At 39.2% G+C, this 24,473-nt stretch overlaps 1 protein-coding gene across 1 annotated transcript; it reads right to left on the bottom strand.

Annotated features, from left to right (window-relative positions):
• Positions 1-1,393: 1,393 nt before the first annotated feature.
• Positions 1,394-21,900, bottom strand: LOC139738241 (ADP-ribose glycohydrolase MACROD1-like). Its single transcript, XM_071648894.1, has 9 exons — positions 21,353-21,900; positions 18,627-18,758; positions 13,955-14,080; positions 9,917-10,012; positions 8,210-8,230; positions 6,930-7,271; positions 6,183-6,256; positions 5,650-5,734; positions 1,394-1,882 (listed from the first exon to the last, which is right to left on the bottom strand). The coding sequence occupies exons 1-9, from the start codon at positions 21,669-21,671 to the stop codon at positions 1,839-1,841; spliced, it is 1,239 nt and encodes a 412-aa protein (XP_071504995.1). The 5' UTR covers positions 21,672-21,900; the 3' UTR covers positions 1,394-1,838.
• Positions 21,901-24,473: the final 2,573 nt, after the last annotated feature.

The raw sequence follows: 24,473 nt of genomic DNA, 5'->3' as shown, positions 1-24,473 counted from the left end.
ACAAACTCATGTACATGTACATATACATGTACTTGTGGGAGTTGGAATATCATTTTTTTTTTTCAATTACATTTTACATACTTATCACAATGTCAATGAATGACAGATGTCACTGTTGCAAAGCAACTCTACATTGCATGTCACTGAACAAATTTTAACCACCTGGGATCAACATAAGCCTTCTGTCAAATAACCATGAATGTAGACAGACACAATTAAGAATCAAAATTCGGTAACTGTCAGCTGCTCAGAAAAGTTCTAAGTACCATGCAAGATTATTTAAGTCCACGTTGTTGGGACATTCATTGGTGAAAAAAAAAAAAAAAAGTTCATAATACATGATGGCAATCTCAAGATTTAAAACTTGTGTCATATGTGTTTCATACTCAAAGTATTAAATTTGCATTATCTGCAAAATAAGCAATAAATGAGCCTGAATATGAAGCAAAAAATACATCTGGTAGCCCCTGTTTACAAGTGCTTCCCCACACCTTTGATAAAGCCAAACAAGTAAACAATCAATCAAGTAATTCTCACAAATACTAAGTCTGTTCCACATACTACACTGGCCACACGATTCTAGTGAGAGAAATTCTGCTAAAACAGTTCAATAACAGCTTAACCATCTAGATATCATATTGTTTTTAAAGATGTCTTTAAAAACTATCTGAACTGGCCAAAACTTATGTAATGATGTGGGCTGCTGTTCTTGAGATGCAACTCCACTTCAATTAAGCATGCACAGTTAGTCCTGTAGCTTTTTACCATGTGCACACACATAAAAATTTAGAATTTAAATTGAACTGCACAATCTATTGGACAAAAAGTTTCACAAATGTTTCTTAATTTCCCCAATGACCTTTATCTAAATTGTGCTATATACATCATTTCGATATAAACAAATCTCCAAAACAAATATGAAATGTGCTGGGATCATGAGCAATACCATAACCACTGAATGGTCTTTGTAATCTATTGAGATGGTCTGTCCTTACCCAGCGTAGCCTTTTCAGTGTAACACTGCTCTCCCAGATAACACTGTCATCATCAATTACTCCAGTATTAGCAGATACCCATTTACACAAGTGGGTCAATATAGACATTGTGGGTAAAGCATCTAGTCCAGAAGAAAAATTACTTTGGTTAAGAAATTTGAAAATTGCAAATATGCAACATTTAAGTTATCATTAATCTTAATTTAGAAACATCATATGTTTCATAAAGACAAAAAAAAAATCGAAATCTTATAGAAGCATACTATGTGGTAGGTTGGAACAAACAATAACGAACGGTCGTTCCAAAACAATTTTTGTACATGATAATATTAATGCCCCGGATCTTTCGTCCCGTCATGATCCTTCAACTCGACTGGTATTCTACTGCACAGTCCAAGCGTGACCTACAACATGCCATTTCTGAAATGGTATACAGTTGGCCCAATGCATCATTTTACTTGTGCTACACTATGTGCGGGAGCAGCCTACAATGTTATTGGCATGGCTTAGAAGCCTACACTTCCCTATAATTTTTTTTCTTTCACAAAAGTGCACAAAGACTATCTGAAAGCCTTGCTGATGACAGGACGACAAAGTTGCTGCAGCACTGCAACTTGTTGGGAACATGGACTGACAAGACTCAACAAATGCTTGACAACATTTTCTTTTTCAGGATCAATGATACAAGACACAGTGACAGAACAAGTATTACACCAAACATGTACAAGAATAATTTATTCATCTACCGATAGACTTTCAAACTACGTTCGGTACTCCCTTGAATCAAAGTTGTCCATTTGCCCTTATCTACATGTGTTAGAAACTAGTCAGACCAATCTGATCCTATGTTTCGTCGTCGTCTTCATTTCTGGAGGCCAAGGACATGCCTGTGATGGGAGAGAGAGATAGAGAGAGAGAGAAGATACAAATGATATGAAAAAACTTAACTAGAGACGTGTGCTATCATCTTTATTCTTTTACATGGCACAATGTGTGTGGGTGAGTCTGCTCAATGACCATTGTAAGTCATCTGGAGTACACCACAAAGGGTTAATCTGTTTTGCCAACGCGTGTGTACAACCAGAACCATTCGCTGCATGAAACTTGCATGACTTGGAGTGGATGGTCTTTTTCGCGGCATAAAACTTTTGCAAATCACTTCTCACATTCAATGTATTGCGTAGACAAACACTTTTGCGTGTATTTTACTTTCCCGATTCTTTGCTCCTTGTGAAATTTGCGCAAGTTTCACACACATGAAAATTTCTGATTTTACTGTTTGTTTCCATCATACTGGTACTCTTTTCTGAGAAGTGATGTGAGATCTATCATGTGGGGGACCTCCTCTCTATGCCCATGCCATGAGAGAGTCTGCTTTGCCTCTTTACCACTATACAGATGGATTATTATGATACCACACTGCATTGCTATGTTAGTATCCCTAGGCTTTGAATCTTTGACTCCTTGCTTGTGAGGCAGACACAATACTGACTCACTGCCCACTCTACTCTCATGATCTGACAGAGAGACCTCCACCTCTTGCTATCCAGGTCCTCAAGGATCTGATGCATCTGAATGACCTGTAACAACATATGACTTCCCAACTCAACAAGTGGCTAATAATCACTTTTCACTTCTCACTTTTGACTTGCATGGGTGATATTCTATCACTTTAAACCCTTTCACGACCAACAACTCGCCGGGCTCCGCACCGTGTCCCAGCCCAGCAGCGAGTTAACTCGACAAAATACACGCCTGTCTTTGATCATGATTAAAAACTCTGTATGCTGCCCTCGCACGGTGAAAGTTCACCATTCGCGAGTTCGTTGCATCCACTTTATGTAGATACCAAATTTGATTGGGGGTACCATTGGAAATTCTTGAGAAAAGTTTCAACAAGGAAAAGTAGAAATTACGCAGTGCGTAATATATGTCCCCGCCGGAAGTAGCATTTTGTAGCAAAATGTACAATATAGGTAAAAAGATCAAGGTCAAATGTCAAAGAAGTCAAAGGTCAAAATTCTATGTAGAAGTTTTGAAGCCCTCACCTAGTGCCATCACATAAAGCAAACGGAATCAAAATCGGGTTAGAAATGGCGAAGGAGTAGCATTTTGTAGCCAATGTACAATGTAGGTAAAAAATCAAGGTCAAAGGTCAAAGAAGTCAAAGGTCAAAATTCTGTGTAGAAGTGTTGAAGCCCTCACCTAGTGCCATCACATAAAGCAAACGGAATCAAAATCGGGTTAGAAATGGCGAAGGAGTAGCATTTTGTAGCAAAATGTACAATATAGGTCAAAAAATCAAGGTCAAAGGTCAAAGAAGTCAAAGGTCAAAATTCTGTGTAGAAGTTTTGAAGCCCTCACCTAGTGCCATCACATAAAGCAAACGGAATCGAAATCGGGTTAGAAATGGCGAAGGAGTAGCATTTTGTAGCAAAATGTACAATACAGGTCAAAAATCAAGGTCAAAGGTCAAAGAAGTCAAAGGTCAAAATTCTGTGTAGAAGTTTTGAAGCCCTCACCTAGTGACATCACATAAAGCAAACGGAATCGAAATCGGGTTAGAAATGGCGAAGGAGTAGCATTTTGTAGCAAAATGTACAATATAGGTCAAAGGTCAAGGTCAAAGGTCACGACTGAAATTCTGTGTAGAAGTTTCAAAGCTCCCATGTAGTGCTATCATATAAAGCAAACAGAATCAAAATTGGCTCATAAATGACAGAGAAGTAGCAAATTGAAGATTTTGATCACACACGGACGCACACACGGACGGACACACGGACACACGGATGGACGGACGGACATACGGACACACACAGGTGCGGAGCCCGTTTCATAGTCCCCTGCTCGAACTCGTTCGGCGGGGACAATAAAGCTCTCCAATGCATCGCTGCTTTGCGAGTGTAGCGTAGTGTATTTAGCGAGTCTGACTTCACAACAATTTTGTGAGTTGTTAAATTTGTGATTGGGAAGTACAGCGCGTGCGGAACGCAGAACGTATGTGTGCACGTCTCATCCAATATTTTCGCGTGTTAGCACCTGACTTGCTAAATTCACGAAACTAAAAACATCGCGAAATATTCAGCATAGTACAGGGAAATTACGTTAAGTCTATGGGAGTGCTGCAGTATCGTGAGGTTAGGTTGTATCAATTCTGATTTTCTAGACTGAATATCTATTTTTCTATCATCACTACAGTAAAATAAAGCTGATAGTATGAAAATATGATTATCAGAGAACATCTGATATACAGGAAAATTTCTCATTCGGCCAACAAAACTCCTTCCACTTGAATTCATCGCAAGCCCCGACACGCTGTGGTTCGCGAGTGTAATTTAATTACGTGTGGGTCTATGGGAGAGCTGCAATATTGTAAGTTTAGCTAGTATCAATTCGGATTTTCTAGACTAAATATTATATTTCTATCATCTCCAGAGTGAAATAAAGCTGATAGCATGAAAATACGATTATCAGAGAACATCTTTTATACATGAAGATTTCTCATTCCTCGCTTCTGAGAAGATGAATTCTTGACATGAAAAACAATTTGCATTCAGCACGCTGCTGCACAAATTTATAGTGGTCCTAGTGGATTGGTCTGTGCAAAAGAATGTGGTCGTGAAAGGGTTAACAACATAATGATTTTGTCATTGGACTTCGTCAAATATTTCTGGCATTATCTTGACACTGGTGGCACACTACACACACACACATACTGAATAAGCTGTTATTTTCGTGTGCAGATATTTTCGTGAATGAGGTCAGACATTTTGTGAGGTGTTGTTTTCGCGAATTGACACCAACACTATCGAAAATGCACTATTACCATAGCGCATGGCAACATTTTTGTGTGTTGTTAAAATTTGCGATCAAAATGTAATTTGCGAAATTCGTGAAAATTAAACCCTCGCAAATAACAGGTTTACAGTACACATACACACATTAAAATACGGTTAGCGGTGGCATAAACTATCTCACCTAGCAATGACATATAACTTTACACTATTATGCTCTTTAAACCTAATTATACAACAACTAAAGAATGTAGCTATCTGACTGGTTGATTGTTAATCATGTGACATGCAGTTAAAAGTACCATCACACAATATCTCTGTCAGCTGTGCAATTTTGTTTGAGCAAAAATGGAGACCACATGGCTGACGTCACCTATTTCCATTGACTCCCGTGTTAAACTCTCGATTGACCACCAAGTTTTTGTTCCATCGCACCGCTCTGATGTCACAATAAACAAACACTCAACAGTTACAAGTGCACTTACAAGTCTGTATTTTGTCACTCAGTTTGTAAACAATTTCAACCAATTGGTTTCAGGTACATACATACGTGTACACAGCCGACTGTGACTGTGCTACTCAGTCGCCTTTCAAGGAAAATGGTTGCCATTTTTGTGCTAAATTCAAGGATCTGTGTGGACCACATCTGCTGAGATGTCTGAGGCATTGTATAAAACAAATAGTGTATGGTCTTTACTCATGCAATGAAACAAGATTTCACACTTGGTGAGAGATGAGGTACACTATTCAACTTGGCTATGCCTCGTTGAATAGAGCGCCTCTATCTTTCACCTCATAAGAGAAAACTATCCATGGATTACAGGGTCAAAGAACCACTGGAGTGCTGGAGACATACTCACCTTCTAGAGGGAAGAAAGAGGGCAGCAGTCTCTCGTAGATTTTTAAGTCCCTCTCCAGAAAGACACAGAACACAACTCTGTCCAGCTATAAGAGTGAAGAGCATGACAGAACAGCCCATTTAGAATAGATCAAAACAAGTGCATGTGAATGTAAATAAGTATATAGCATTTTCCAACTCATCAAAGCATGCCCTTGAATGGTTTGGTAAGCCTGAGCATCAACAATCTCACTTTCATGTTTAGACTCACGATTACCTCAAAGCAATCAAACAAAAAATCTGAAGAATATTAATGCTGTATTTATCACCACAAGAACAGAAGGAAAAACTGAGTATCAATGAAATCTAGGGGTGAAGTAAGAGCCTGAAAATAAGTACTGTTTATATCATGATTCATTTTTTTCACATAGCTTCTGAATAATGAACATCATCTTACATTGCTTCACACAAAATACTGCTATGTCTTGTGTTCGTGTGTGTGTGTGTGTGTGTGTGTGTGTGTGCATTTTTGTGTTTGATGACTTATGTACTCACCTCATTGGGATTGTCTTCCAGCCATTCTCTGATCACACTCAGAGCTACCTGGCATGCATCCTCTTGAGGGTATCCTAGCAACAGATACAGAGACAAACAAAAAATACTAATAACAATAAATAAAAAATAGACACATGACAGGAACTATACCTGCCAGTGTTTACATCAAAACAACTCTCCAATCTTTTACAGTTACACTATGCATATATGGAAGACAAGTGAGCTTGCTATTTCTGAGGACTACCACAAAGGCACTTTGTATCTGGGTGCAACTAAGTTGGAAGTCCAGCATAATGCCTTCTCTTTTCTTTGAAATTACCTCACATCATTCCAGTAGAAAGGTTAAAGAATAAACTACTCTGTACACGCCGTTATTTTCGCGTACAGATATTTTCGCGAATGACGAGGTCATAGACATTTTCGCGAGGTGTTGTTTTCGCGAATTGACGCCGACGCTTACGTTAATGCTCTATCAACAAAGCGCATGGAGACAATTTCACGTGTTGTTAAATTCGCGATCCAGCTGCAATTCGCGAAATTCGCGAAAATTGAACCCTCACGAAAATAACGGCGTATACAGTATTCATTGCAGATCATATAAAACGTCCAGTGCAGCTTCACCTATAAGTATGTATCTGTTGTGTACATATATGCAAAGCACAAAAGTTGTCATGGGAGACCATAATAGTAAGAAACCCATAAAATAATGTCAAAAGTTGCTACACTGGGCTAAAACGGCAGACTCACCATAAACTCCTGTCGATATACAGGGGAAGGCAACAGACCGAATCAGTGGTTCCATCACCTCCAGGTCATGCCTGAGTAATCTCAGAATGTCACTCCCGCCACGATCCTCCTCCACAGCAGGCTTGCCGTTTGCCGACGAGTCTCCTCGGCCTGCGTCCTCTCCCCCGCCACTGCTCTTGTCTTTGGCTTCCTTCTTTTTCCTTGCCTCCAGCTTGGCCCGGTTGGACTTGTTGTGCTCAAAGATGCGCTGCAGACACGTGACGTAGCAGCTGGTCAGGCTCTCCCGGTGGTTGGCGCTGGCCGTTGGGCCATTGACGATGGGGCCAACAGTGTGCAATACATCTACAGGTGATGTTGGCAAAGAGTATTCTTAGAATACACCCTTGCATTGTTTTCTCCCGCCCCTCTCATGTAGCAATCACTTTTCCCTCCTTCCACATTCCTTCTCTGATAATTTCCCATACCTCTCCTATATGTCTATCTGTCTGTCTGTCTCTCTCTCTCTCTCTTGCTCTCTCAAGCACAGTCTATCATAAGTAATGGAATAGCTACCTTTCACTATTTTTAATGACAAAAAAAAAAAAAAATCATTTAAACTGGTCTAAACCAGTGCTCCTCAACCAATGGGCCACAAAGCTATTGCAGGTGGGCTGTGATGTCTTCCCAAAATGAAAATAAAAAAGATTTGTATTTGAACTTCACCTACACATATGTTAATGAGCCTCAAAAAACTCTGTATGAGCCAAAGTGGACCTTTGGTTAAAAAAGGTTGAGAAGCACAGGTCTAAACCATCATATAATTCCAGACAGGGGTGCTAAAAATCCTACTCGCACAAAACTTGTTTTTTCTAAATCTTGTATGTTTTTTTTTTTTAGAAGTACATCAAATTCTCCTGACTTCGCAACCTCTGTTAGTCAAAAGGGAAATTGTAAATGCCTGTTTAGCAATGAGCAGAAATGAAGCAAACTTGAGGGATCAGGCTAGAAATATGAACAATCTTATGATCACTAGCTTCATTGAAAATAGAAAGACTGAAAAAGAACATTCATGAGCCTATTTTAAGCCTGTCTAATAAACTATATTTCATTGGCTATGGCTCTTGAAGAGGTATGTAAATACATACCGATGAGGTATGCATGTCAAATAGTAAAGAGATTTCATCTACTAGGAATACAAGAAGAATGAGACAGCATGTAGACAAATTGCTTTGATCTTTTGTCTGCATAGTCATGGTGTTTGAACTCACAGATACAAATGTATGACAAGCAAATATACTTACACCTGGCTGGCAGGAGGTAACCTGAGATAAGAGAGAGGAAAGAAAGACCATAACGACTTACATCCAAACTAAATTAAACATCAAAGAGGATAAAGTCTTAATCAGAATGAAATTTCCACTAACACATTACAGTGGATGGTACAAGGACAACATGCAAGTACTGGTGTCAATACGCTAAAAGGACAAGTTCACCTTCATAGACATGTGGGTTGAGTGAATGCAGCAATATTAGTAGAACACATCAGTGAGAGTTTGAACAAAATCGGACAATCCATTAAAGAGTTATGAATTTTTGAAGTTTCTGCTCAGTCACGGCTGGATCAAAAGACTACTATAGCTTGTGATGTCACATGAGTACAACGATATAAAGAAAGAATAAAGAAAATTCAACATATTTCCATTTTTCTCGCATAACAAAAGAACACCTGACTTCTCTCTTTCAGAAGGCAGGGGGAATAATATTTCCCTTTACATACGTCAGTAGCAAGTCGAAGAACTGTGCACTTTATTCAAAAAGTAAAGTTTTGTGAAATTCTGTTTTTATTTTCCTTGGTATAGTTGTACGCATGTGACATCATACACTGTAGTAGTCTTCTCTTCCAGCAGTGACTGCGCAGATACTTAAAATATTCGTAACTTTTGAACGGATTGTCCAATTTTCCTCAAGCTTTCACTGATGTGTTCTACTAATATTGCTGCATTCTCTCAATCCTTATGTATATGAAGGTGGACTTGTCCTTTAAAAAACAGCTTCCGCACTTCACTCTTTAGTCACTCCTACAAAGTAATACACTACACTGATCTTGATACAATATCACGTGAAAAATCAAAAGCTTATTATATTGAACACTACTGAAAAAACAGGAAATGTATGTATGCACGTGTGTGTGGGCGGGGGGCATTTTGCATTTACAGCTGCGGTTGTTTTCAAGCCCTTCAAAGCAGTGGAAGCAACACACACACACACACACACACACACACACACACACACACACACACACACACACACACAAAATGAGATGCAAAAACATATGGCAAAAAGGAAAGTAGACATCCACACTGAAATTATCTCTATGCTGTTTGAAGTCACGACTTCAAATCACAGAAACAACACTCCTTCTATTGTCTGACCAACTGCTTGAAAGGGGAGAATACCACAAGGAATTTTCGGTTTCTTTGTTGTTGTTGTTTTTCCCCCAAGATCACTGAAAGACTCGACAGATGTTTGAATAAAATCAGACAATTATTGAAAGCGTTTGAGTTCTAATTTCAGTTGAATTTTCAGCAGTATGTTACCTTGGATGTCATTACCTGCACTCTTTATAACTTCACTCATCCAGAAATCTCTCCTACAGTTGTATAAATAGCATCTCATAAATATACAACAAATCATTTTCACACATACACACACAAACACACTTTTCAAGGGATACAAAAGGAGTGACCACTGGCTGCGTTTGGCAGGTGACCCCTATATGAAGGGTATATGATACAGCAAATTTGTGCAGGAGATCTTTCTGTGGCGGCTATAAGCAGGTGGCCGCTATAGACAGGTCACCACAAAGACAGGTTTGACTGCACATTAAAGACTTCCTTGCAAAGGCTCACTGGCCTGCTTGATATCGAAATGGACAAAAGTACACGAATTGAAATAGGGGCCCCTAATCTACATCAGAGGCTTCGTGTCAGAGGGTATCTGTCTCACACCTGCTGTTAGCTTGGCTTCCCCTGTGTCACAAGGGGCCACAGTCCGGCATTCCTGAACCAAGTGAGAGCCTGCAGCTCTGTGGATCGCTCCATCCACTGGAAGGGGTGCAAAAGACATTACACAAGAGTGGAGGGGGAGAAAGAGAACAAAAACTAATAACTTCATCACAATATGTATTGAATACTTTAATATCACAGTGAACTATAAAGACCACATGACAATTCTACGAGTTGATGAATGCTTTCACTTTCATTTTATGTCAGATAGTTTCTTTAATGTGTGTTGATCAACTCATTTAAATTGGTATTTTAAATATACTGTATAAGCAAGATATTTTGCTAAATTATACTTTCATAAATTCCACAAACTGCATGCTATTCACAAGTGTAAGAACAAGTAAAAATATCTCCTCTTATCCCGACATGAATGTGACGCCCAATTGTAAATTTAATGTACTGGTAAGTACATTGTATTTACACAATAGATGTACACGAACAAGGTGCACAATGATACTATACTCTATGTACAGTCAATTCTCACTACTGCCAATGACGTAAAAAGTACCCGGATGTTGATTTAAGCGTCATTTACAGTGCATTATGGGATGGTCCGGTAGCAAAGTCACTTCCGTTCGTACGTGCGTGATATGTGACTAATGCTATTTACACACACAACCGACTGTATTCTATGTGTACTTTACTGTTTTCTCGACTTGAATTTCAGCTTTAATATGATTTGAAATTTCTCCATTCTTAAGAAATTGCTGTTAATACGTCTATGGGTTGTTACCCATAAAAATTAGAAGTTGTTACTCCTAAAAATTAGGAGTGTACCGTTACTGTTTATAAAATGTGCATTCATTTTCTTTTCCCTTTTGTATTTATATGACAATTTGTAGCGTTAAACCTGTATTAGTTGTGTATACAGAACGTTCGAATGTAATGTAATTTTTTTATGTATTATGATTATGTTGTTATTTTATCTGTTTTGCTGTATAATCTCTGTATATCTGTGTAATTCGACTTTCAGTCGCCGACTCAGATTTTATTTGAATAAAGACCTTTTAATCAATCAATCAATCAATCAATCAATCAATCAATCAATCAATCAATTACTGCGAAGCTGCCATGTGTTGTTCGCACAACAATAAATGAACAAATTCTACAGAAATAGGTCCCTTACTGGCATGCGAGACGTGACATGGGTGAAGTTTGTGGGTGACTCCACAGCACAGTACGTGCGCACGCGACTTACTAGTAGTAGTACTTGCTTGGAAGAAATTGCTTCGGAGACAGGATAAGTACAAGATCACAGTTCGTTCCCGATTGTGTTCGCGACACTTCAACAGAGAACAAATAAAAAAAGATGGGCATTCCATGACGATATCCAGGTGAGTGAATATTTTCCAGCATATTTTCAGCGTATGCAGAGATGACTGATCAGCGATGTGCACATCGATCGCATGATCAAGCAGTACGATGTACCGGTATGTGTTGGCTTTACTTGTATGCGTGTGGTGGTGCATGCTAATGCAAGGCCGGTCTAGGGCAATGCGGGGGCTATAGCTACAGTGTACGAGTATGACAGGCCTGGCTACTGGCTGGCTCGGGTACAGCCGCCTACTGTACTAGTATCCGTGGTCGGCATGGCGCTATAGGGAAGGTACACGTATGCGCACACTAGCGCTGTGCAAAATATGCCTCGCGCCGGAAGTGCCCCAGCCCAGGAAGTGCACTGAATCTTGAAGAAAAAAACACATCCGGGGGATTTTTACGTCTTTGGCGATAGCGAGAATTGTTGCTATGCCCTAATTCTTCGAAAAATTAGTCTTGGTAGATAAATAGCGTATACAGTACTTCTTTTTGGCATTATGTATGGCTTATACACATGTATGCTGAATTAACAACGGCATAGATATGGACGTAATTGCCAACCCCCCCCCCCCCCCCCCCCCCCAAAAAAAAAAACAAGGAAAAGTAGAAATTACGCGGTGCGTAACATATGTCCCCGCCGGAAGTAGCATTTTGTAACAAAATGTGCAATATAGGTAAAAAATCAAGGTCAAAGGTCAAAGAAGTCAAAGGTCAAAATTCTGTGTAGAAGTTTTGAAGCCCTCACCTAGTGCCATCACATAAAGCAAATGGAATCGAAATTGGGTTAGAAATGGCGAAGGAGTAGCATTTTGTAGCCAATGTACAATATAGGTCAAAAATCAAGGTCAAAGGTCAAAGAAGACAAAGGTCAAAATTCTGTGTAGAAGTTTTGAAGCCCTCACCTAGTGCTATCACATAAAGCAAACGGAATCGAAATCGGGTTAGAAATGGCGCAGGAGTAGCATTCTGTAGCAAAATGCACAATATAGGTCAAAAATCAAGGTCAAAGGTCAAAGAAGTCAAAGGTCAAAATTCTGTGTAGAAGTTTTGAAGCCCTCAACTAGTGCCATCATATAAAGCAAATGGAATCGAAATCGGGTTAAAAATGGCGAAGGAGTAGCATTTCGTAGCAAAATGTACAATATAGGTAAAAAATCAAGGTCAAAGGTCAAAGAAGTCAAAGGTCAAAATTCTGTGTAGAAGTTTTGAAGCCCTCACCTAGTGCCATCACATAAAGCAAACGGAATCGAAATCGGGTTAGAAATGGCGAAGGAGTAGCATTTTGTAGCAAAATGTACAATATAGGTCAAAAAATCAAGGTCAAAGGTCAAAGAAGTCAAAGGTCAAAATTCTGTGTAGAAGTTTTGAAGCCCTCACCTAGTGCCATCACATAAAGCAAACGGAATCGAAATCGGGTTAGAAATGGCGAAGGAGTAGCATTTTGTAGCAAAATGTACAATATAGGTCAAAGGTCAAGGTCAAAGGTCACGACTGAAATTCTGTGTAGAAGTTTCAAAGCTCCCATGTAGTGCTATCATATAAAGCAAACAGAATCAAAATTGGCTCATAAATGACAGAGAAGTAGCAAATTGAAGATTTTGATCACACACGGACGCACACACGGACACACGGACACACGGACGGACAGACGGACGGACGGACACACGGACACACACACGTACGGAGCCCGTTTCATAGTCCCCTGCTCGAACTCGTTCGGCGGGGACAAAAAAAGGAATAAAGGACATCACCATTACCCGTACACATGTATTTTGCATATGTGTAAAACTACGTGAACAAGGCTGTAACCACACAATGCAATGACTGCATACATCACAAGATAAAGTGATAAAACAATGTTTCCTACACTTGTTTGTCATAGAGAATCATGCTTGAAATGGTCAATTCTCCTTGACAAGGAGGCAAGGTTTTATCCACATACACTGTATAAAGCTTGATGAAATTACGAGAAATGTCCAAATGTTGACATTGCTCTTTACTCTCAACTTTCCTTATAATAAATGAAACAAGCAAACACAATCTATAGCTTTTGCTTAAATTACTATACAATGACTGCCCGTGCTATGTTGCAAAACCACAAGAGATTGGACCATTCATTCACTGCATGTACACTGCTGACATGCTGTCCCTTGTAGGAAGTGCCTTTCAAGTCCGGTTAATGCTAGCCATAGCTAGAACTGGAGATAAGAGGTTCTACAGTTAGCACTGCTACTGCCAACTGAAAGAGCAAAACCTTTCATTCCACAGCTCTTACTGCCACACACACTCTGCCTCTTGAAAATCATCAGCTCTATGTCAATAGAACTCAATTTTTACACTGAAGTGATATCATGGTGAAAAACATATTTGAGCTGTTCAATTGGAAGAGATAATAAATATACATTACACAGCCTCTGTTTGTTCTCCCTCTCTCTTTTCTCTTGATCTACCTATCTCTCTCTCTTTCCCCTTTCCCTTTATATCTCTATACCTTCTTATCTCTTTCCCCTCTTCAATTTGTATCTCTCTCCATCTTTCTCTCTCCAATTCACTATCTGTCTCGACCTATTTACAAAGTATCTCCCTCTCTTGATCTACATAATTCTGGATCTCTCTCTCCCCCTCTCTCTCAAAATCATTGTGCTTGTTCATTTCATGTCTTACCTCCCCCACCACCCAGCAGTGAGCGGTTTGCAGCGTTGACAATAGCATCTACGTCTAGCTTTGTGATATCTCCCTTCCACACGCTGACTTTGCTGTTCAGGTCTGGCTTAGGTGCGGATGTGGGTTCTGCAGAAATCAAACAGATGTTTTAATCCATACGATTGTACATATTGTATATATATGGCATTCAATACTAGAACATACAATAATTTGCCATGTGTGCGCGGAAATGTGATTTACAGAAGGAATGTGTGCTGGTGTGCATGAGGGGAGGGACAGAGGCTGCATTGTGCATGTTGCAGAGACTCCAACCCCAAGCATCTTCTGTAGTGGAGATTCTCCCGCCTGAAACCCCTAGCAAACGGGAGACTCCAACTTGATGTGCGTGAAGTTCCTTGCGGTCTAGGGTTCTAGATGCTCTCTCGCGCTATCTAAGGCTTATTTTTCAACATACAATGTAATTAAGTAAGAAATCATTTCAAGCGGGAGAAATTAAATCTCAAGCGGGAGAATGGGAGATTCTGCAAAAATGGGCTTTCGGCGGGAAATCTCCCGTCGAAATCGGGAGAGTTGGAGTCTCTGATATTGTGGGATTGTTATCCATGTTGCAAAAATTCAAGTTGAAGAAAATTTTGTCTTCAATATTGAGGTTAGGGATACCCCAGAATGTTCTAATTTCAGGGATAGAATGCAGCTTCAGAAGAAAATTGAAAACTTGTGCATTTCATGTGCTTTGAATGCAACATCCTGTACGGTCCCTCCCATGCCAGTCATTATCTGTATAAAGTCATGTCACTGCAGTGGCAGCTCTCAATTATGAACAGGTTAAGTCATTAGTGGAATTCATTACGACTGTAAAAGTAGAGATTTTCGTGCATTTAGTACTACCAGAAACTAGCTCCCCAAAATAAAAGCACATTAATTTTTTTGCTTGTGATATGTAACACCATCTACATGTAATGTTTTGATAGCTGTGCATAATAACAAACACATCAAATTCATTACACCCTGCCATGCACAAAATATTATTTGTGCAAAAATATCCACTTTTAAAGCTATTAATTTTGCAACATTTTATAAAAGAACAGGGGTTTATAAATAAAAATCATAGCTGAAAAGCAACCAAATATTTTAGTTTGTTTGTTTGTTTTTTTACGTACATGTATCCGGGCAATTACCCTCAGAGGGCAATTACCCCACGGCTAAATACTGGTTAGTGGTAAGGTAAGAGTTAAGATTAGGGTCAGGAGTTTGGGTTAGGCATAGGATTAGGTTCAGGATTAGGATTAGGATTAGGGCCAGGGGAACGGTCCGGGGTAATTGCCCAGGGGGTAATTGCCCTAGACCCATTTTTTAAACCTCTATTCTGTTTGCTATGAAAGGTGTCATCCAAATGAACACACATAAAACATGAATAGAGCCTAAATATTTTTTAGAAATCCTGCACAATCATCACATTTGAGATGTTAAATTCAATTTCTATACAATAATGACATTTTGCATACACCCTGAAAGTACATCATTGACAATGTCTATTAATGTAAATTATAAATTCTAAAGAATCACTTTATATGTGGGCAAAGTTTTCTCAGAGAAGTGTACAAAATGGCTGGTTAAACAATAAGTGTATGATATAGGTGTCACTTACGACCACAAGATGTTCTTGCTCATATTTTGTGTATTCCTGGATAATGGTTAAAGGGTGTGTACAGTTCTGGTCGAGGTGAAGATTTAGCTTTTAACATTTTGTGAGATATTCAGAAACCACTCTATGAGATGTCAAAGAGCATGCAGTTCTAAGGGGTATCAAAAGTTTATTCGATGAAAATCGGTTTTGAAATGGCTGAGATATCCAAAAACAATGTGAAACTAAGAGATACTAATAAAGTTGGGGCATGTCGCCTTTTATTATTATCACTTTTTTAGATATCTCAGCCATTTGAAAACCAATTTTCATCAAATAAACGTTGAACCCTTCTTAAAATTACATGCTCTTTGATATTTCATAAGAGGCTTTTCATTATCTCACTTAGGAATGTTCAAAACATGAACCCCTACCTCAACCACTACTGTACAGTCCCTTTAAAAATGCAGAATTATTACACAAAAATAAATTTGTAAGCTATTAGAAGCCTTTTCTACCATTGATCACTTGAAGTCAATGTACTTTTGGAAGCACTAAAGGTCTATAGTTTTAACCAGTTCTACTCAAAATTATGCAGAGTATTTACATTGTGGATCAAAAATATTAACAAAAGAAGGGGTACATGTAAATGTGAAGCAAGAAATCTTGTGGTACATGCAGTGAGGTGGAGGGATCCTACATTAACCATGAAGCATCAGATGATGTAAGAATTGCTCTGTAATTATTGTTTTGTTAGAAATTGTTGAATACATTGTATATATTGAAAATTGTATTTATTTATATGTGTACATGTACATGAATGTACGTATGTAGGTATGTATGTATGCAGATATTCCTACGTGTACACCCATATGCCAACAAGAAGAATATGGACAATAAATGAATCTGAATCTGAATCTGAATCTCTGAATCTGAATTTGATAGAGTGACAGTATCTAGAAGCAGTGTGCAATGTCAGATTTGCTTTATGATGTCACAATTGTTTTGTTAGAAATTGTTAGATTTTGCAGAGTTGCAGTACAAAGCAGTGTGCAGTGTCAGAATTGCTTTGGGATTTCACTATTGCTTTGTGACATAATTTTGCAAATAGTACACCACGGAGTGTCAAACATGCCAACATTCTGACATAGCTGAAAATACCTGCAGTTGTATAATCATGTGAAACTCATTCAATGACTCACTAGAGGATAAATCTTTATTGAAAATATAATACTTGTTTAATATATCATTAAATACAAAGAGGACAAAACATCCACCAAAGTAGAAATGTTACTATGACAACTGGTATGCCTCCCGCATAATGCATGGTTTCCCAAGGTCAAGAGTACGTATTGACAATGTGAGACAACAGGTTCACATAGTTGGCAAAAAAAAAACAATACCGGTACACTGTTTGTCACAAAAATGTTGAGTGCTTATTTTACTTGAACTAGGTCTCATTTGTACAGGTAACTAAATTGTTTACAATAGCAGGTATTTGGGAATTTGAGCAATTTTTACATGACCTTTGACCCTTGACCCCATTGCCCACAATCCTTCAAATAATTACTGATCTGGTAATATTCATTTTCATGACAATACTTGGAGCTACTTTCAAAATATGAGAAAAATTGTGACATTTGAACATTTTTTCCTTCACCTTTGACCCATGTCCAAAATCTTTCTCTGAAGAATCACCGTGTAGTAATGCATTAATATACCTAGTTTTATAAAGTTTATGCATTGAGTAATCTACAGCTGTACAAGGCATGGAGAAAAAGTGCATTTTCGGCATTAAATAGTAGAACTTTAGCATTTTAATTTGACGTTTGACCTTAACCTGTGGAACCATGACTTACAAAATTCTAAAGAGAATCATGTCACATGCATAAAACATGTACTACTAAATATCATGATGATACCTTGAGTCATGTATCTGGTATTAAAAACATCTTATACACTATGTTTTGAAAATACCTTGAGACATTGCATGGATATGGGGGGGGGGAATGAAGAAATTTTGAGCACTTGACTGTGACCTTTGACCCCATGACCAAAAGCCCCCCCCCAAAAAAAAAAAAAAAAAACCCAAAAAACAAAAACAAAAACAAAAACCAACAACAAACAAACAAAACAAAACAAATCACTGACAGGCAGGCATGAATGTGTATATGTAACTAAGTTTCATGAAGATTCCTTGAGCCATTTCCAAGATATGGAAAGAAAGTGACATTTTTGCATTTTCACTTGATCTTTGACCATTAAACCCACGGTCCAACACTTTCCCTAGATAATGTTTATTGGGTTATACATGTACTTTATACACCAAATGTATGTTTCAAGCACTGCTCAAATATGGGGGGGGGGGGGGTTGATAGGCACAACTTTGTTCACTCATACATATTTACAGTACTTACACCCTATTTCATTAAGATACCTCAAATGGTTTTAAAGGGGATGGCTAGTAACCGATCAGTGGGAATCAGTGGGAATGCTGGAGGATGATTGTTCCAATCCTTGTGGGATTCATTTAAGAGTACATTATATCTATTGTTGTGTGAAAATTATTTGCTTCAGAATGGTCTCATATTCAAGTAATGTGCAGTTTAATGTTTCCAGGTTAGCGTGCCTGGTCAGTGACGGGGCATTAATCTGCACATTACTTGAATATGAGACCGTTCTGAAGCAAATAATTTTCACACAACAGTAGATATATAATGTACTCTTAAATGAATCCCACAAGGATTGGAACAATCATCCCTCAGCATTCCCACTGATTCCCACTGATCGGTTACTAGCCATAAAATTCGTTATGGACTGATGAACGGAATGACCGATGGACAACCCGAAAACATAATTAATGCCTCTGGCGCCACTCCGTGGTAGAGGCATAGAAATAGCATACATGTATTCAATAGATGCACCAAAACACAAAAACATACACATAAACATACTGATATACCTTTGATACAAACACATATACACACACAAACAATCACACAGGCCTCACGTTTTCTACTGATCTTCAGAGGCAAAGTGGACACTCACTCTTAGCGACTGGACTGTCCAGTCCCTCTGCATACTCTGGCCAGGTTGGTACTTCAGTAAGGTCAATAACGTCCTGCCTGTACCACTTGGCATCCTCAGCTTTCTCGTCCAGGGTCTTGGCCAAAAAGATGGCTACACAGAGAGAGAGAGAGAGAGAGAGAAAGAAGACAAGCAAAACCTTCATCACTGACGACAATTCACAGCTGGAATACTTCTCCTTGATATAAAGTGTTTTCACAAGCCAAAGGCATGAATTCTGGAAGCATTTGATGCTGTAGTTGTTTATGAGAAAATTACATGGGGCCCTAAAGTATTATAACAAAATGATTTTTCCAGGCAATACCTGGAGCATATTGAGCAATATCATTTAACAGCAATTTAAACGTCCTTCTGCCAAAAACGGCAATTATTTTGATAAACACACAACCGTAATCAGAACATGGCAAGCAACTTTATGAGTATCATGTTACAAATTCTAATTTTTGTTAGCAGCACTACTTTGCTCCCCCCCCCCCACAAAAAAAAAAAAAAATCATTATATACTGTATATATACATTATGATCACTGACTTCAGATCTGACAATTACAGGGTGCAGCGTTCATGTCAAACAATAACTTCTTCTTCTTTTGTTGACTTCCTCCAGTCCTGGAGAACTGCGTTAGATTCACAGAAATTTAGTAATATACTGATTGTCGTGAACTAATACGGTCATAGGTCAAGCCGGAAACAACAGACAAGAATCAACACAATAAATAATAGCAAAGAGCAGGAGAGATGAGGAAGACAAGATGAAAGCAACAGATCAAGCAGCAGGTAAATGCAGAGGTTATAATGTCATACATGAGTGGATAACATGCATTTGATTGATATCAGCTAGGAAACAAAGGGAGTTGATGTGGAGAATTGCAGATTCTTCCTGGGATATACTGGGGTCACTTGTTCCGGTGAGTATTAGGCTGGCAGTGAGTGTGGCTTGCTTATCTTGGGGTGTCCGGGAGAGCAATTTCTGTAATCTTTCTGGTAGGTGTATGATATATATCTTCCTCTCCTTGGCGTACGGCACGCATTCCCCAAGGAGATGTGTGATGGTCTCATCTTTGGGCATCTGACAGGGGCATCTACAATGTATTATTCTGTAGCTTCCCAACCAAAGTTAGATGGGTGTTAGTGGGATAGACTCCACAAAGCAACTGACACTTAACTGGTACTGCCTGTCGAAGTAAATGCAAGTCGAGTCTGGCGGGGAGGAGGATGGTAACCTGAGAGGGGTCCAAGGAACTGAGGGGGTGAAGTGTGGACTTGGTGGCCATTGCCTTTTTGGATTTGTCTTCTCGGTGACCCAGGACTGCTGCACTAGTGATCCTCTTCCACTGCTGGAAAATGATGGGCATGTTCATGACATCTTCTAAGGGTGGAAGATTGTACTGCTGAAGAAGGGTCTTGAAGGCTTTGGTTGTTTTGGAGCCTGGGTGATGGCACAGTACGTGCTGGAACAGATGGTACTCGACCCTGTTGGGTGTTAGTGTGATCAGCTTCCCGAGCAGCCTGAGCCGGAGTATGGCAATCTTGTCAGAAACACTGGGAAGCCTGGTCAAAATGTGCACAGATTCGTTGGCTGTGGAACAAGGAAGTCCTAGCAGGGTTTTGAATAAGGTCTCCTGGGCCTTGTCTAGGCGATTCATGGCTGCCTTTGTGAGGTACGTTACCTCAGATCCGTAGGTCATACGCGGTAGGCAGAAGTGCTCCCACAGGGATGCCATGACAGTTGGTGTGAGTCCCATGCGGAAGGTGCCTAGTCTTGTTGGCCGTAGAGATCACTGCCTGCAAATGTTCCAATTTTTTTCAAAGGGCAGTTTGAAACATGTTTGAGACCATGATTGCCTTTCTCATGGTAGATAAAGGCAATGCCGTTTTGAAATGCGTATATCTTTGAGATGCCAAAGTCAACTTCCATGCAGTATACAGCCCGCAGGCTACAACACAGGCCTCAGCTGACCTCTGCTTCCGAAGCAAGTCGAACCGTGCAAAGACAAAGCAGCTGTGCAGTGACAACACTCGAAAATCATGATTCAATGATATTGATAGAAATAGATAGCTAGATAGTTAGATAAACATGGCACTCCGAAAATTCAAAATCATATTTCAAGCCATGTTCGAAAATGCTATTCCACATGCGTTTTGAAACTTGATTCTCTCTCTCATCTCACATTAGATAAATGCAGCCCTATTTTATGTAGTAGGGGTCTACTACAGAAACATGTGCAAAAGTACACTAGCTAGCACTGTATTACAAAGTTACAAATACAATGGGTCAAATCGTGATATCGGTCCCCTTCCATTCGTGTGTGCTTCTCCCATACTCTCCACTATGTGCAAAGTTGAAAGAAGTCCCTGGCTATGACGAAATGAATGGCGGTGAATGGAGTGGGGACCTATTTTGCGATAAGGATAAGGCATGCAATGTTATGTACTGTAGGCCCTATGTTGCTGTGTTTTGTGATCAATCAATATCAATAAAATATGACCAATGGCAATATATATTCTAATTGGCCATGATCTCATGATAGTTACAAAGCCAAAAGGAGTGGTGGAGTACCAACCATACCATACTCTGCAGTTAAGCCAAAAACATAACTTTCTTTAGTGGCCTGGCGGATGGAAACATCTATTAAAGTTTAGGTTCAAGACGTAATTTAACAAAGAGAATTAACGTGAAATAACAAACCTCTTGACTTTCTGACACTAGCCAAAGAACCCATCACAGGCTCGATGGTATGAACAGACCGAAGGGGCGGAGGTTGAAAGTCTTCCATTATTGAGACTCTTCCAACTGATGGTTCAATGCGAAATATGCTGCTATGATGTCTGGTAGTGCAAGTTGTAAACAAGGCTGATGATAGTCCTGTCGCTGCAACGTTAGAGTGATTGAAATGAGAACGATACAGCAGCCGTCTAACGTTAGGCCTGCTGCAAATAGTGCAATGACAATGGCTGTTAGAATGGACAATCCAGCGACTCCTCCAGCGAGTGCAGCTGCGATACATAATCCATCCAGGACACTCCTTAAATTAATCGCAGCTCAGTCAGCTCAGGTTCTGGCTGGCCGGAAGCAGTAAAGGCGAGAGTTATTGGCTATTTATCGTAATTAGTGATTCCACTGAAGTGACGAGCAGGAGGCAGCATTTCTTCCAGGGTGAGATAAGCAGCAATTTGGTATCAAAATCATCTCTGAGTCTCAGTTGTTTGGCTAGTATGTTTTGCCTGTATAAAACATATCGGTCATGTCGGTGTGGCCAGCTCGGATCACCTAGCTCTCTTGATGAGTGTGTGTGTACGCGTTATGTTGCAGCAGCGGTGCGCGCGCGATCGTACGTGCGCAGCACACGCACGGAGAGTACTAGGTTTGCTAGTAACTCATCGTACAAGAGCGCGCTGATCAGGAGGCGCACGCAGCACGTACTGATGAGGCTCAGGCATAGAGATAAAATACTAAGCAGTATACATCTCTATTAGTCCAAGAGGATTAGGTAAAAAAAAGGCCTAAACCTGGACATTTTTGGTAACAAGCTGATTTTTTCAGGATAGGTCCAGAAGAATGTCTAGAATAACATACTTAAAGTCCTCATGTATCCTCTTTGAGCGTTTTCCGAAATCCAAGATGGCGTCCAAAATGGCCGCCATTTCCAGAAATTCTTATAACTTTTCAACTAGAGAACCCCAAAACAAAATTTAAATGTCTAAATATATGTTTTGAAGCATGAAGAACCCAATAAAACACGACATATCAAAAGATGTTGATGCACGTATGTACCGAAATCCAAGATGGCGTCCAAAATGGCCGCCATTTTCTGAAATTCTTATAGCTTTTCAGCCATGTAATCCAAATACAAAATTTAAATGTCTAAATATATGTTTTGAAGGATTAAGAACTCAATAAGATACATATTAAGAGATGTTGACGGGCACAAGTACCGTAATCCAATGTGGCATCAAAAATGGCCGCCATTTTCAGAAATTCTTAATTGCTTTTCATCCAGGTTACAGCCCGTTAACGATCGCCCCGACACTGTTCATTTTCGTCACCTCAAGCACACGAGATGAAAATTTAGTGCTAGCCCCTTTTTATTACCGAAACATTTGATGTCTATCATGAGGTGAGTTCTAATGAAAATGTCAGTTATCACCTGAGAAGTAAAAACAATTCTTTTTTATATCTGTGCTACATAAATGTTCAAAATTAGTATCTACATGTGCTACAGAATAATGTGTAATTCATCACATGACAGTGAATTTCTTTGGTGCTGTGTATTGCTCCACCTAAACATATAATGTCTAAATTATCTTATTCATTTCGTGTAGATTAGGTAAAATTATGAAATAGATAGAAATCAGAGAATATGGCACTCATAGTTATCGATATGTGGAGGAGGGATACTCCTCTCCCACACGAGGGATCTCTCTTTTTTTTTTTTTTTACTCGAAAGTGAAACATATAGTGCAAACGTTTGCTAAGATATTGAATTATTTCCATCGAAGAGTAAGAAATTAATGTTTAAAGTATAGTATTCAGGGAAATGGGCAATATAATATGGGAGGGTGTGGAAGGCGAATCCCCTCCCCCTCCCCCAACATGAGGGAGATTTTGCATTTTTCAGACTTGATATTCAGACATCTGATGCACCCTATCGGTGAAATATTAGATTTTTGTTTCCATCAAAAAGGGAACAAAAAGATATATAATCATGGAAGTGCGGTCATAGGGTTGCCTGATCCCACACGAGGGAAAATTTCGTATTTTCAGACTTGAAATTCACAGATCTGTTGCACCCATTTTGGTGAAATATCCGATATTTGTTTTCTATTTGAAAACGTTAGGAAAAATATATATTCAGGAAAGTGTCGGGGAGGGGGAAGTATGTGAAAAGAATACTCCTTCCCATACGATGGAGATTTTGGCATTTTCCAATTTGAAATTTTGAGATTTAGCGCACCCTTTGGTGAAATATCTGAGACTTACCTTTGTCCTAAAAGTAAGATATATTTATGGAAATATGCGGGGGAGGTGTATGAGGTGATGAGCCCTCCCACAAAATGAAGATTTTTTTCTTTCAGGTTACGGGTTTTGTGGTGCGCACTGTTGATGAGATACTAGATTTTTGTTTCTATTAAAAAGTGTAAGTAGAATAAAGACTATATTCAAGGCAATGAGCTAGTAGAGGATGTGGGGGGCATCACTTTTGAATGGAGGGAGTTTTGTATTTCTATAGATCGTCATTAGCCGGCCTAGTGTACCCTTGGCGTTATATTGATTGTCCTTCCTCAAAGAGTATATATCATTCATAGTCTCAGTATCCCCATCCCCTCCAGCACGAGGGAGCTTTTAAACTTGAATTGAAATGAAAATGATTATATCATTTGCACACATTTTATTTTGATGGAATATTTGGGAGTTGTTAAAGGGGTATTTAATTTATAATTGGGGGAAGTGAGCGCTGAAAGGATTAGAAAGGGCAAATTACCCTCCAATACGAGGGAACTAACCTTTTCATTTTGTATTAGTGAAAGATCTAGTGCACACTTTTTGATGACATATTTGGAAATTTGTTAATCTCAAAAGTGTACAAAGTCTGTGGAAAGGGGCCGAGCGATTTTTGATAAACAAACGGCGGCCATTTTGGGCAACATTTGACTTTTGCGAAGAACTCACGTGGTTTTATTTGTACCTACGTGCGTTGGGTTCCTTATGTCTCAAAATATATATTCATACATGTAAGTGCGTATCACGGTTACCTAGTTTCAGGGTTATGAGAAAAACAGGAAATGGCAGTCATTTTGAATACCATTTT

Source organism: Diadema antillarum, unplaced genomic scaffold, assembly GCF_040938485.1.
Source record: "Diadema antillarum isolate AM-2024a unplaced genomic scaffold, OU_Dant_1.0 seq00000731_RagTag, whole genome shotgun sequence".
Classification (NCBI taxonomy): domain Eukaryota; kingdom Metazoa; phylum Echinodermata; class Echinoidea; order Diadematoida; family Diadematidae; genus Diadema; species Diadema antillarum.
This window is presented reverse-complemented; position numbering and strand designations above follow the sequence as displayed.

Bases quoted from the DNA above. Each gene is read 5' to 3' on its own strand.
- LOC139738241 (XM_071648894.1), bottom strand. From the start codon at position 21,671: ATGTATCGCAGCTGCACTCGCTGGAGGAGTCGCTGGATTGTCCATTCT. The intron at 6,257-6,929 runs GTGAGTCTGCCG...ATCTGTTGCTAG, and splicing joins TATATCGACAGGAGTTTATG to GATACCCTCAAGAGGATGCA. The intron at 5,735-6,182 runs GTGAGTACATAA...TCACTCTTATAG, and splicing joins TGGAAGACAATCCCAATGAG to CTGGACAGAGTTGTGTTCTG.